We start from the raw sequence: 13,410 nt of genomic DNA, 5'->3' as shown, positions 1-13,410 counted from the left end.
GACAATTTGAAAGAGACACACTTTTGTCAATAACATTAATCTAAAATCTAAAGTACAGTCTAATCTGATTTGGGGATTGAGTTACATGCATCATCTGACTTTTGAAACCATTTCCCAGTCTAAAGCAAGGAACATCAACCTTTGGGAGAAAAAAAGTTTTATATTTTAGCCTCTGACTTTTTGGAGAATCAAATCCCTGTCTGGTTTCTGGCTGCTGTGCTGTCATACAGACCTGTCAAAACTGATCTTGACAGAGCGTCCGGGCGTCGCCTCCATGACCCACTCACAGCTGAGGGAGTCCTTGTAGTATCCAGGCCACCCTGGGGACAGGATCACTCCAGATGGAGCAGAGTAGTGGCCTCCACATGGAGCTATACAGGGTCAGGGAGGGGAGGGAGGGAGGGAGGGAGGGAGAGGGAGAGAGAGAGAGAGGGGTAGAGAGAAAGGGAGGGAGGGGAGTGAGAGAGAGAGAGAGGGAGGGAGGGGTAGAGAGAGAGGGAGGGAGGGGAGTGAGAGAGAGAGAGGGAGGGCGGGGTAGAGGGAGAGAGAGGGAGGGAGTGGTAGAGGGAGAGAGAGAGGGAGGGAGGGGAGAGAGAGAGAGGGGTAGAGAGAAAGGGAGGGAGGGGAGTGAGAAAGAGAGAGGGAGGGAGGGGTAGAGAGAGAGGGAGGGAGGGGAGTGAGAGAGAGAGAGGGAGGGAGGGGTAGAGGGAGAGAGAGGGAGGGAGGGGTAGAGGGAGAGAGAGGGAGGGAGGGAGAGAGAGGGAGGGAGGGGAGAGAGAGAGGGGTAGAGAGAAAGGGAGGGAGGGGAGTGAGAAAGAGAGAGGGAGGGAGGGGTAGAGGGAGAGAGAGGGAGGGAGTGAGAGAGAGAATATGATATAGTATCTACTTAGGTACTACATGGGTCAGGGTTGCATCCCAAATGGCATTCTATCCCCTAAATAGGGCACTACTTTAGACCAGGGCCCCATGTAGGGAATAGTGTAACATTTGGGACCGACCCAGGGAGAGACGGAGTCAGTTATCTGCTGTACTGTTAGAGCTGCTCACCTCCCTGCAACCTGAAGGACATGACCAACATACAGAGAGATGTGTCTACTGTAGCAGAGGAACCTCGTGTAGAGACAGAGAGATGTATCTACTGTAGCAGAGGAACCTCGTGTAGAGCCAGAGAGATGTATCTACTGTAGCAGAGGAACCCCGTGTAGAGTCAGAGAGATGTATCTACTGTAGCAGAGGAACCTCGTGTAGAGCCAGAGAGATGTATCTACTGTAGCAGAGGAACCTCGTGTAGAGTCAGAGAGATGTATCTACTGTAGCAGAGGAACCTCGTGTAGAGCCAGAGAGATGTATCTACTGTAGCAGAGGAACCTCGTGTAGAGTCAGAGAGATGTAGCAGAGGAACCTCGTGTAGAGCCAGAGAGATGTATCTACTGTAGCAGAGGAACCTCGTGTAGAGCCAGAGAGATGTATCTACTGTAGCAGAGGAACCTCGTGTAGAGCCAGAGAGATGTATCTACTGTAGCAGAGGAACCTCGTGTAGAGCCAGAGAGATGTATCTACTGTAGCAGAGGAACCTCGTGTAGAGCCAGAGAGATGTATCTACTGTAGCAGAGGAACCTCGTGTAGAGCCAGAGATCCTATCCAGGGGATAGACTGGAGACGTTTAACTTTGTATTGAGATGCAATGAATTAAAACCGAGTGTATTTCTACCTGCACTTGATAAAGTATAAAACCGTATAGAAAGTATGGAGGAATTATAATGTACCTATATACTTTGAAATAGCTGCCCCTTTTACGTCCTGCAAATTGACTTTGACAAACAGATTGGTTAAACATCTATACGTCACGGCCGATGCTGGAAGAAGCCCCAGGTGCAGCGTGGTCAGCGTTAATTTTTCCCATTTATTTTAGAAATGTCGCCAAACAAAACAACAAACGAAAGACACAACCGTGAAGCCTACAGGCCATTAGTGCCACAAACAAAGTTAACTGCCCACAATCACAGGTGGGAAAAACAGGCTGCCTAAGTATGATTCCCAATCAGAGACAACGATAGACAGCTGTCCCTGATTGAGAACCATACCGGGGCCAAAAACATAGAAACACAAAATCATAGAAGTAAACGACATAGAATGCCCACCCCTCACACCCTGACCAAACCAAAAAGAGACATAAAAAAGGCTCTCTAAGGTCAGGGCGTGACAGTATAACTCTGTTGAATTGGGGAGATACCGACGTGGCCCTTGAACAAAAATAATTGTCCACTCTTACGACAATTATTATCATGGCTACAGCCCTGTTATCAGACACTTACAGGCACAGGAGGGGGTAACAATACATAGTTGATAGATAGAAAACATTCATGCTCTCTAATCCTCACATAATATCCTGTAAAATAACCTCACAAATCATCCTTTGTAGTCCTACCTTCACATGTCCTGGTACGGTATAACTGAAGGATATCGCTTTCCCCCCAATCCAATGGAAATGTTGGAATAATGAATGGTTGTTACCTTCACATTTAGGGATGGGTCCGCTCCACATGACCTTGCCCCCCTCCAGCTGGCAGGTGATAGTGTCAGTTCCCTGGGTCTTGATGAAACCCTCCTCACAAACCACAGAGACAGAGCTACCCAGCTGGAAACTGTCCCCGAAACGTCTGGCGTTCAGAGGGACGCCTGGGTCCGGACACTCGTTGTGGCCAAATGCTGAAGGGGAGGGAGGGAGAGAGAGGGAGAGAGGGAGAGAGGGAGAGAGGGAGAGAGGGAGAGAGGGATGGAGAGTGAGGGAGAGAGAGGGAGAGAGGGAGAGAGAGAGAGAGGGATGGAGAGTGAGGGAGAGAGAGAGAGAGAGAGAGTGAGGGAGAGAGAGAGGGATGGAGAGTGAGGGAGAGAGAGAGAGAGAGATGGAGAGTGAGGGAGAGAGAGAGAGAGAGAGAGAGAGAGAGAGAGATGGAGAGAGAGAGAGAGAGAGAGAGAGAGAGAGAGAGAGAGAGAGAGAGAGAGAGAGAGAGAGAGAGAGAGAGAGAGAGAGAGAGAGAGAGAGAGAGAGAGAGAGAGAGAGAGAGAGAGAGAGAGAGAGAGAGAGAGAGAGAGAGAGAGAGAGAGAGAGAGAGAGAGAGAGAGAGAGAGGGAACATGATATATAGTGTCTGATGAGAAATAAGGCCTTTCAAAAAGGCGGATAAAGAAAGATATGTGGAAAGAAAAGATAACTTTCTTTGCATGAAAAGATAAGATAACTCTCCCGCCGCTAGCCTACAGTAGGTCCCAGAACCCCACTACCTTCTCTAAGGGACGGCAGTGCCTTGACAGAGGAGAACAGACCCTACGGTGTCATTGTATTCAACCATATAATAACCCGGGATATTCATCCCCATTGAAACTGAGGGCCTTTCGTGTGCCGCCTCAGTTTCATCCGCTCGTACGGTAGAATTGTAAAACACACATAATGTAGTTGTCATTACATACGTACAGCAAATGACAATACCGTATATCTGGCCGTCAGTGACGTCTCAACAATATCAGACGTGTGACGCATCTGTTATTAAACAGAGCCTGGCGATAGAGTGGGGTTTTCATTGACAGGTTTGTTTTATAATATAACGTTGACACAACATTAATCCAACGTCTACCTGCCCTGTGAGTTTACTGATTAAATGTAGTTGATATTGAAGCTACAATGGTAGATAAAGTCACACATTATATACAATGAAACACAAGACTTTACATTTGTTTAAAAAATAATAATAATAAATATATATTAAAAAATACTTCAACGTTGTCCCATCCACTGGATAGCAGCAGTGAAATGTGTTGTTTTTACAGCGTCAGCCATAGTAGCCTGGTGCACCAAGAGCAAAGTAGGGTTATAAGTGTCTTGCTCAAAGGCACATCGACAGATTTTTCACCTTGTCACCTCAAATATTCAAAAACAGCATCCTGTCGGTGACTGACCTGACGATAAGAGATGTTATGACTCATCTACTAGTACAGCCTTGTAACAGTGTGCCTTGCAAAATATGACATTGAACGAATGCTAAATCAACATATTTTACCAGTGGGGTACAATGACTCACAAGACTGTACACTTGTACGCTAAATCAACATATTTTACCAGTGGGGTACAATGACTCGCAAGACTGTACACTTGTACGCTAATTCACCATATTTTACCAGTGGGGTACAATGACTCACAAGACTGTACACTTGTACGCTAATCAGTGGGGTACAATGACTCACAAGACTGTACACTTGAACGCTAAATCAACATATTTTACCAGTGGGGTACAATGACTCACAAGACTGTACACTTGTACGCTAATCAGTGGGGTACAATGACTCACAAGACTGTACACTTGAACGCTAAATCAACATCTTTTACCAGTGGGGTACAATGACTCACAAGACTGTACACTTGAACGCTAAATCAACATATTTTACCAGTGAAGTACAATGACTCACAAGACTGTACACTTGGTCATCAATGCCCCCCCCCCCCCCCCCCCTCTCCCCCCAAAACAAAGTGACCTGTAAGACATGTGTGGTGGTAGTAGAGCAGGTTACTGACTGCTGTAGGTGATGTTGAACCCTCGTCCGGACATGGAGTGGTCCGCCTGGAACCCCCCCCAAAACAAAGTGACTTGTATGACATGTGTGGTGGTAGTAGAGCAGGTTACTGACTGCTGTAGGTGATGTTGAACCCTCGTCCGGACATGGAGTGGTCTGCCTGGAACCCCCCCCCAAAACAAGGTGACTTGTATGACATGTGTGGTGGTAGTAGAGCAGGTTACTGACTGCTGTAGGTGATGTTGAAGCCTCGTCCGGACATGGAGTGGTCTGCCTGGAACTCCAGCTGTAGTATGTTGCTGTTGGAGCTGAAGTGGGAGGGAACCTCGGCCCCTGAGTATCTCCCCAGGATGGACGAGCCCGCCTGGTACGACCACATCGGATTTAAACGGATTTAAACAACACAACACTATTCAAATAAACTATACACTTAAACATCACAAACGTTTTGGTAAAACAAGAAAATGAAAGAATTTACCACAAACCAAGAGGCAATAAGAGATTAACTAAAATACCCTAAAATCACAGAAAGAATGTAAGAGACCACTAACATAAAGCTAGGAAGCTTTCCGGCTTCGCTAAAACAGTGGGTTTTTTAAAGAGTGATTTAAAAACCTCCATGATGCCTTTCCCCTTTTACTAGCTACTCAATCAATTATCAATCAATCCATTACCTGGTCTCAGTCAATCCATTACCTGGTCTCAATTAATCTATTACCTGGTCTCAATTAATCCATTACCTGGTCTCAATTAATCCATTACCTGGTCTCAATCAATTCATTACCTGATCTCAATCAATCCATTACCTGGTCTCAGTCAATCCATTACCTGGTCTCAATCAATCCATTACCTGGTCTTAATCAATATATTACCTGGTCTCAATTAATCCATTACCTGGTCTCAATTAATCCATTACCTGGTCTCAATTAATCCATTACCTGGTCTCAATTAATCCATTACCTGGTCTCAATCAATCCATTACCTGGTCTCAATCAATCCATTACCTGGTCTCAATCAATCCATTACCTAGTCTCAATTAATCCATTACCTGGTCTCAATTAATCCATTACCTGGTCTCAATTAATCCATTACCTGGTCTCAATCAATCCATTACCTGGTCTCAATGAATCCATTACCTGGTCTCAATTAATCTATTATCTGGTCTCATTCAATCCATTACCTGGTCTCAATGAATCTATTACCTGGTCTCAATTAATCCCTTATCTAGTCTCAATCAATCCATTACCTGGTCTCAATCAATCCATTACCTGGTCTCAATTTATCCATGACCTGGTCTCAATCAATCCATTACCTGGTCTCAATCAATCCATTACCTGGTCTCAATCAATCCATTACCTGGTCTCAATTAATCCATTACCTGGTCTCAATTAATCCATTACCTGGTCTCAATTAATCCATTACCTCGTCTCAATCAATCCATTACCTGGTCTCAATCAATCCATTACCTAGTCTCAATTAATCCATTACCTGGTCTCCGTCCTTGACGGTGAGGAAGTCGTATGGAGGCTCCAGGTCAAAGTCGTTGAAGGCCAGGTGGATCCGGCTGCCGGGTTCAGAGATGATGATCCACACACAGTTCAGGTTGTTCCCATAGCCTTCTGGGTAGTCAGGGGACAGCACAGTGCCCACGGCCGCCGTGAAGTTGGAGAAACATGGGACTGTGGGAGTAGAAAAGGGACTGGGTTAGGTGTAGAAATGTTTATGTTTGCATGTTCCTATGTTATATGATCACTCATGAACACATGTTCATTAAGGTATTCCACCGAGGCAGGATGGGAGGGTTTTCCTATAAATATACTGTACATACTGCACAACATGGTGCTCTGTTACATATGGGATGTAAAACCTGAAAAGTGTAATAATATATTTCCTTACTTATTAAAAATAAATAAACATATTCCACAGAATTACTGTGCTTTAAGGCATTTCAAACAATGAACGTACTCTCCATACTCTGCAAGTCCAGATACTCACATATGCAAATGGGGATGTTAGCAGACCATTGGTTGTTGTTCTGACAGGTGATCATCCTCTCTCCAATCAGCTCGAAGCCAAACTGGCACTCGAATCGCAGCACGTTCCCGTTCAGAAACCCACTGCCCTCCTGGAAGCCATACAGAGGTGTGCCTGGGTCCCCACAACTCTCCTTATCAATCTCTGTCAGAGAAAGAGATAGGGATTAGTCAAATGTTAGATACTATCAGTATCAAACAGATAAGGGACTATCTCATAGGGTCTCTGGTGCTGGTCTGGGATGGAGGTAGTCTGGTGTTGGGCCAGGTCTGGGATGGAGGTAGTCTGGTGCTGGACCAGGTCTGGGATAGAGGTAGTCTGGTGCTGGGCCAGGTCTGGGATGGAGGTAGTCTGGTGTTGGACCAGGTCTGGGATGGAGGTGGTCTGGTGCTGGGCCAGGTCTGGGATGGAGGTAGTCTGGTTTTGGGCCAGGTCTGGGATGGAGGTAGTCTGTGTGGGGCCAGGTCTGGGATGGAGGTAGTCTGGACCAGGTCTGGGATAGAGGTAGTCTGGTCCTGGGCCAGGTCTGGGATGGAGGTAGTCTGGTGTTGGGCCAGGTCTGGGATGGAGGTAGTCTGGTGCTGGGCCAGGTCTGGGATGGAGGTAGTCTGGTGCTGGGCCAGGTCTGGGATGGAGGTAGTCTGGACCAGGTCTGGGATAGAGGTAGTCTGGTCCTGGGCCAGGTCTGGGATGGAGGTAGTCTGGACCAGGTCTGGGATGGAGGTTGGGGGCTGGGCCAGGTCTGGGATGGAGGTAGTCTGGTGCTGGACCAGGTCTGGGATGGAGGTAGTCTGGTGCTGGGCCAGGTCTGGGATGGAGGTAGTCTGGACCAGGTCTGGGATAGAGGTAGTCTGGTCCTGGGCCAGGTCTGGGATGGAGGTAGTCTGGTGTTGGGCCAGGTCTAGGATGGAGGTAGTCTGGGCCAGGTCTGGGATAGAGGTAGTCTGGTCCTGGGCCAGGTCTGGGATGGAGGTAGTCTGGACCAGGTCTGGGATGGAGGTTGGGGGCTGGGCCAGGTCTGGGATGGAGGTAGCCTGGTGTTGGGCCAGGTCTGGGATGGAGGTAGTCTGGTGTTGGGCCAGGTCTGGGATGGAGGTAGTCTGGGCCAGGTCTGGGATGGAGGTAGTCTGGTGCTGGGCCAGGTCTGGGATAGAGGTAGTCTGGTGCTGGGCCAGGTCTGGGATGGAGGTAATCTGGTGCTGGGCCAGGTCTGGGATGGAGGTAGTCTGGTGCTGGGCCAGGTCTGGGATAGAGGTAGTCTGGTGCTGGGCCAGGTCTGGGATGGAGGTAGTCTGGTGCTGGACCAGGTCTGGGATGGAGGTAGTCTGGTGCTGGGCCAGGTCTGGGATGGAGGTAGTCTGGTGCTGGGCCAGGTCTGGGATGGAGGTAGTCTGGTTTTGGGCCAGGTCTGGGATGGAGGTAGTCTGGTGTTGGACCAGGTCTGGGATGGAGGTGGTCTGGTGCTGGGCCAGGTCTGGGATGGAGGTAGTCTGGGCCAGGTCTGGGATAGAGGTAGTCTGGTCCTGGGCCAGGTCTGGGATGGAGGTAGTCTGGACCAGGTCTGGGATGGAGGTTGGGGGCTGGGCCAGGTCTGGGATGGAGGTAGCCTGGTGTTGGGCCAGGTCTGGGATGGAGGTAGTCTGGTGTTGGGCCAGGTCTGGGATGGAGGTAGTCTGGGCCAGGTCTGGGATGGAGGTAGTCTGGTGCTGGGCCAGGTCTGGGATAGAGGTAGTCTGGTGCTGGGCCAGGTCTGGGATGGAGGTAGTCTGGTGCTGGGCCAGGTCTGGGATGGAGGTAGTCTGGTCCAAGTCTGGGATGGAGGTAGTCTGGTGCTGGGCCAGGTCTGGGATGGAGGTAGTCTGGTCCAAGTCTGGGATGGAGGTAGTCTGGTGTTGGGCCAGGTCTGGGATGGAGGTAGTCTGGACCAGGTCTGGGATAGAGGTAGTCTGGTCCTGGGCCAGGTCTGGGATGGAGGTAGTCTGGTGTTGGGCCAGGTCTGGGATGGAGGTAGTCTGGTGCTGGGCCAGGTCTGGGATGGAGGTAGTCTGGTGCTGGGCCAGGTCTGGGATGGAGGTAGTCTGGACCAGGTCTGGGATAGAGGTAGTCTGGTCCAGGGCCAGGTCTGGGATGGAGGTAGTCTGGACCAGGTCTGGGATGGAGGTTGGGGGCTGGGCCAGGTCTGGGATGGAGGTAGTCTGGTGCTGGACCAGGTCTGGGATGGAGGTAGTCTGGTGCTGGGCCAGGTCTGGGATGGAGGTAGTCTGGACCAGGTCTGGGATAGAGGTAGTCTGGTCCTGGGCCAGGTCTGGGATGGAGGTAGTCTGGTGCTGGGCCAGGTCTGGGATAGAGGTAGTCTGGTGCTGGGCCAGGTCTGGGATGGAGGTAGTCTGGTGCTGGACCAGGTCTGGGATGGAGGTAGTCTGGTGCTGGGCCAGGTCTGGGATGGAGGTAGTCTGGTGCTGGGCCAGGTCTGGGATGGAGGTAGTCTGGTGCTGGGCCAGGTCTGGGATAGAGGTAGTCTGGTGTTGGGCCAGGTCTAGGATGGAGGTAGTCTGGTGCTGGACCAGGTCTGGGATGGAGGTAGTCTGGTGCTGGGCCAGGTCTGGGATGGAGGTAGTCTGGTGCTGGACCAGGTCTGGGATAGAGGTAGTCTGGTGTTGGGCCAGGTCTGGGATGGAGGTAGTCTGGTCCAAGTCTGGGATGGAGGTAGTCTGGTGCTGGGCCAGGTCTGGGATGGAGGTAGTCTGGTGCTGGGCCAGGTCTGGGATAGAGGTAGTCTGGTGCTGGGCCAGGTCTGGGATGGAGGTAGTCTGGTGCTGGGCCAGGTCTGGGATAGAGGTAGTCTGGTGTTGGGCCAGGTCTAGGATGGAGGTAGTCTGGTGCTGGACCAGGTCTGGGATGGAGGTAGTCTGGTGCTGGGCCAGGTCTGGGATGGAGGTAGTCTGGTGCTGGACCAGGTCTGGGATAGAGGTAGTCTGGTGTTGGGCCAGGTCTAGGATGGAGGTAGTCTGGTGCTGGGCCAGGTCTGGGATGGAGGTAGTCTGGTGCTGGGCCAGGTCTGGGATAGAGGTAGTCTGGTGTTGGGCCAGGTCTAGGATGGAGGTAGTCTGGTGCTGGACCAGGTCTGGGATGGAGGTAGTCTGGTGCTGGGCCAGGTCTGGGATGGAGGTAGTCTGGTGCTGGACCAGGTCTGGGATAGAGGTAGTCTGGTGTTGGGCCAGGTCTGGGATGGAGGTAGTCTGGTCCAAGTCTGGGATGGAGGTAGTCTGGTGCTGGGCCAGGTCTGGGATAGAGGTAGTCTGGTGCTGGGCCAGGTCTGGGATGGAGGTAGTCTGGTGCTGGGCCAGGTCTGGGATAGAGGTAGTCTGGTGCTGGGCCAGGTCTGGGATGGAGGTAGTCTGGTGCTGGGGCTATGGTCAAGAGGCTGGGGGCTAGGGGCAGGGGATAAGTACTCGGGATAGGGGCTGGGGATAGGGGCTGGGGATAGGGGCTGGGGGCTAGGGGCTGGGGTTAGGGGCTTGGGGCTGGGATATATGCTGGTGATAGGGGCTGGGGATAGGGGCTGGGGATAGGGGCTGGGGATAGGGGCTGGGGGCTAGGGGCTGGGGTTAGGGGCTGGGGTTAGGGGCCTGGGGCTGGGATATGTGCTGGTGATAGGGGCTGGGGATAGGGGCTGGGGGCTAGGGGCTGGGGGCTAGGGGCTGGGGATAGGGGCTGGGGGATAGGGGCTGGGGGATAGGGGCTGGGGGATAGGGGCTGGGGATAGGGGCTGGTGATAGGGGCTGGTGATAGGGGCTGGGGCTAGGGGCTGGGGATAGGGGCTGGGGATAGGTGCTGGGGATAGGGGCTTGGGATAGGGGCTGGGTGCTGGGGATAGGTCTGGGACAGGCATGGGCTAAGGTAGGTTGATAGTGTGTGTACCTCAACATTGTATCGTTATCAGCACAGAGGAGGACTGTACACTGTGTCGAGGGTTAAAGAGGTTGATAGTTCGTGTACCTTTATAGTTGATCTTGAAGCCGATAGATCCCACGCTCTCATCAGACTGAAGGTGGAGCCACATTTGATGGGACATGCTGACAATAAGGTCTGGCACGAAGCTGCCTGTCAGGCTGCAGACAAGAGCACAATACAACCAATGGCCCGTCACAATTCTGCCCTTCAGCCAATCAGATCGGTTGTTATTGTAAATAAGAATCTGTTCTTTAATGGACTTATCTGTCCAATTAAAAGTTCAATACAAGAACATAATTAAGAGACGAGGTGATCTTAAAGGCTATTTACCTTTTTTAAACAACCAGTCATGTAAGAGAGACTTGACAATACGTCATTATTGTAAACAACAGACATGTTTATTAGTTAGGGTTAATATTAACATTAAATAACAACGTGGAATGTAAGTGGACTTAATTGAACCATCAAACATGTTTATTTAAGTATAATCTCACTGTCACGATCGTCGTTACGTGAAAGAGAGGAGGACCAAGGCGCAGCGTGAAATGAACAAATATTTAATCGACGAAGAACACTTACACAAACTAAACAAAACAACAAAAGTGAAGCTATAATAATGACAAGTGCAGACACAGGCAACTTACACATAGACATAGACAATCACCCACAAACTACCTAATGACTATGGCTGCCTAAATATGTCTCCCGATCAGAGACAACGATAGACAGCTGTCTCTAATTGAGAACCAATCTAGGCAACCATAGACATACATACACCTAGACTAAACACTGCCCCATAAACATACAAAAACACCTAGACAATTCAAAACACATACATCCCCCATGTCACACCCTGACCTAACTAAAATAATAAAGAAAACAAAGATACCTAAGGCCAGGGCGTGACACTCACAGCTATATCATGCTAGATTTGGTTGTGGGGATCTGAGGATAATACCTACACTTGTATTATTGTTCTCGAGTCTCCGACTTGCCCTCCGTCTCCGATGGTTAACGAATCATAGCCGATCTCCAGGTCAAACTCCTCAAAGTTGATCTGGATAACCTGTTGAAGTATACCGATTTATACAACGTATACTGCCAAACGTATTTTAGACTCATTTATATTATTAAACACATTATTATTCGTCGGACAACAAAAATGAATGCATTGCTTTATTTGGCGTGAATGATTTTAATTTTCAGCAGAAATAAACAGTGTGTTCATTTAAGAGGCTTTATAATAGGTACGTGGTATCTGGTAAAACGACAGCTAATACACCGCCGACAGGAAGCTCTAGAGAAGATAACAGAAACACAATCCACCCAGCGACTGCTATTACCTCAGCATGTCACAGTATGTGACCGGAGAATCATTCCACATTTACCTCATATCACATTCAGCATGTCACAGTATGTGACCAGAGAATCATTCCACATTTCATAAACAGACGTACCGGCAGATGCTGATTCGCATAAACACACCGTTGGGAGAATGTTTTTCGAATCATATTCATTCAAGTCATTTTTCTGATGTTTACTAAATATCCGCCCACACAGCTTTCGGTTCACAATGAGTGAAAGACAATTCGATTAAACACAAAAGAAACCAAAAATTAATCCTAACAAGTCCTGTCAAACGGATGAATTTCGTCAAGTAGAGTGGACGTGTGTGTTTCTCTCACCAAAAGCAAGGCCCTGAACTGTTCAAACCCAGAAGCTCTGCAAATGGTCTTCAGGGAGGACTTTATAGATTGCTAATGGCACGGATTTGACAATCCCCCTCAGAACACAAATCAAATATTGAGAAGCAATCATGCAATGATGCAATTTGAGATGAACTTATTGACTGAAATAATGAATTGCCTTTCTGCCTTCCCCTTTTTATGAATCTTCTGGTCACAGTCACCTACGATGCATCCCACATAGCATCCTGTTTTATATATAGTGCACAACTTCTGACCAGAGCCATATTGGGCCCTGATGAAATGTTAGTGCACTATATAGGGAATGGGTTGCTATTTGGGATGCATGGACACATGCAGGGAAGCTTTTAACATATAACATGACACATGCAGGGAAGCTTTTAACATATAACATGACACATGCAGGGAAGCTTTTAACATATAACGGGACACATGCAGGGAAGCTTTTAACATATAACATGACACATGCAGGGAGGCTTTTAACATATAACATGACACATGCAGGGAAGCTTTTAAAATATAACATGACACATGCAGGGAAGCTTTTAACACAACCAAATTTAACATGACACATGCAGGGAAGCTTTTAACATATAACATGACACATGCAGGGAAGCTTTTAACACAACCAAATATAACATGACACATGCAGTGAAGCTTTTAACATATAACATGACACATGCAGGGAAGCTTTTAACACAACCGAATATAACATGACACATGCAGGGAAGCTTTTAACACAACCGAATATAACATGACACATGCAGGGAAGCTTTTAACACAACCGAATATAACATGACACATGCAGGGAAGCTTTTAACATATAACATGACACATGCAGGGAAGCTTTTAGCACAACCGAATATAACATGACACATGCAGTGAAGCTTTTAACATATAACATGACACATGCAGGGAAGCTTTTAACACAACCGAATATAACATGACACATGCAGGGAAGCTTTTAACACAACCGAATATAACATGACACATGCAGGGAAGCTTTTAACACAACCGAATATAACATGACACATGAAGGGAAGCTTTTAACATATAACATGACACATGCAGGGAGGCTTTTAACATATAACATGACACATGCAGGGAAGCTTTTAACATATAACATGACACATGCAGGGAAGCTTTTA

The 13,410-nt window shown here is 48.6% G+C and overlaps 1 protein-coding gene across 1 annotated transcript in view; it reads right to left on the bottom strand.

Moving 5' to 3' along the window:
• The window catches only part of LOC139572868 (CUB and sushi domain-containing protein 3-like), a 1,528,140-nt gene that overhangs the window by 707,496 nt on the left and 807,234 nt on the right, over positions 1–13,410 (bottom strand). The window contains exons 11-17 of the mRNA XM_071395690.1: positions 11,519–11,622; positions 10,602–10,714; positions 6,564–6,746; positions 6,057–6,247; positions 4,797–4,932; positions 2,515–2,709; positions 233–371 (exon numbers count right to left, since the gene is read on the bottom strand). Of these exons, the coding sequence (XP_071251791.1) occupies positions 233–371; positions 2,515–2,709; positions 4,797–4,932; positions 6,057–6,247; positions 6,564–6,746; positions 10,602–10,714; positions 11,519–11,622 (1,061 nt within the window). The remainder of the gene's footprint in view (positions 1–232; positions 372–2,514; positions 2,710–4,796; positions 4,933–6,056; positions 6,248–6,563; positions 6,747–10,601; positions 10,715–11,518; positions 11,623–13,410) is intronic.

Source organism: Salvelinus alpinus, chromosome 4 (genome assembly GCF_045679555.1).
Source record: "Salvelinus alpinus chromosome 4, SLU_Salpinus.1, whole genome shotgun sequence".
NCBI lineage: Eukaryota > Metazoa > Chordata > Actinopteri > Salmoniformes > Salmonidae > Salvelinus > Salvelinus alpinus.
Note: the sequence above shows the minus strand (reverse complement) of the source record. Positions and strands in the feature narration are given on the sequence as shown.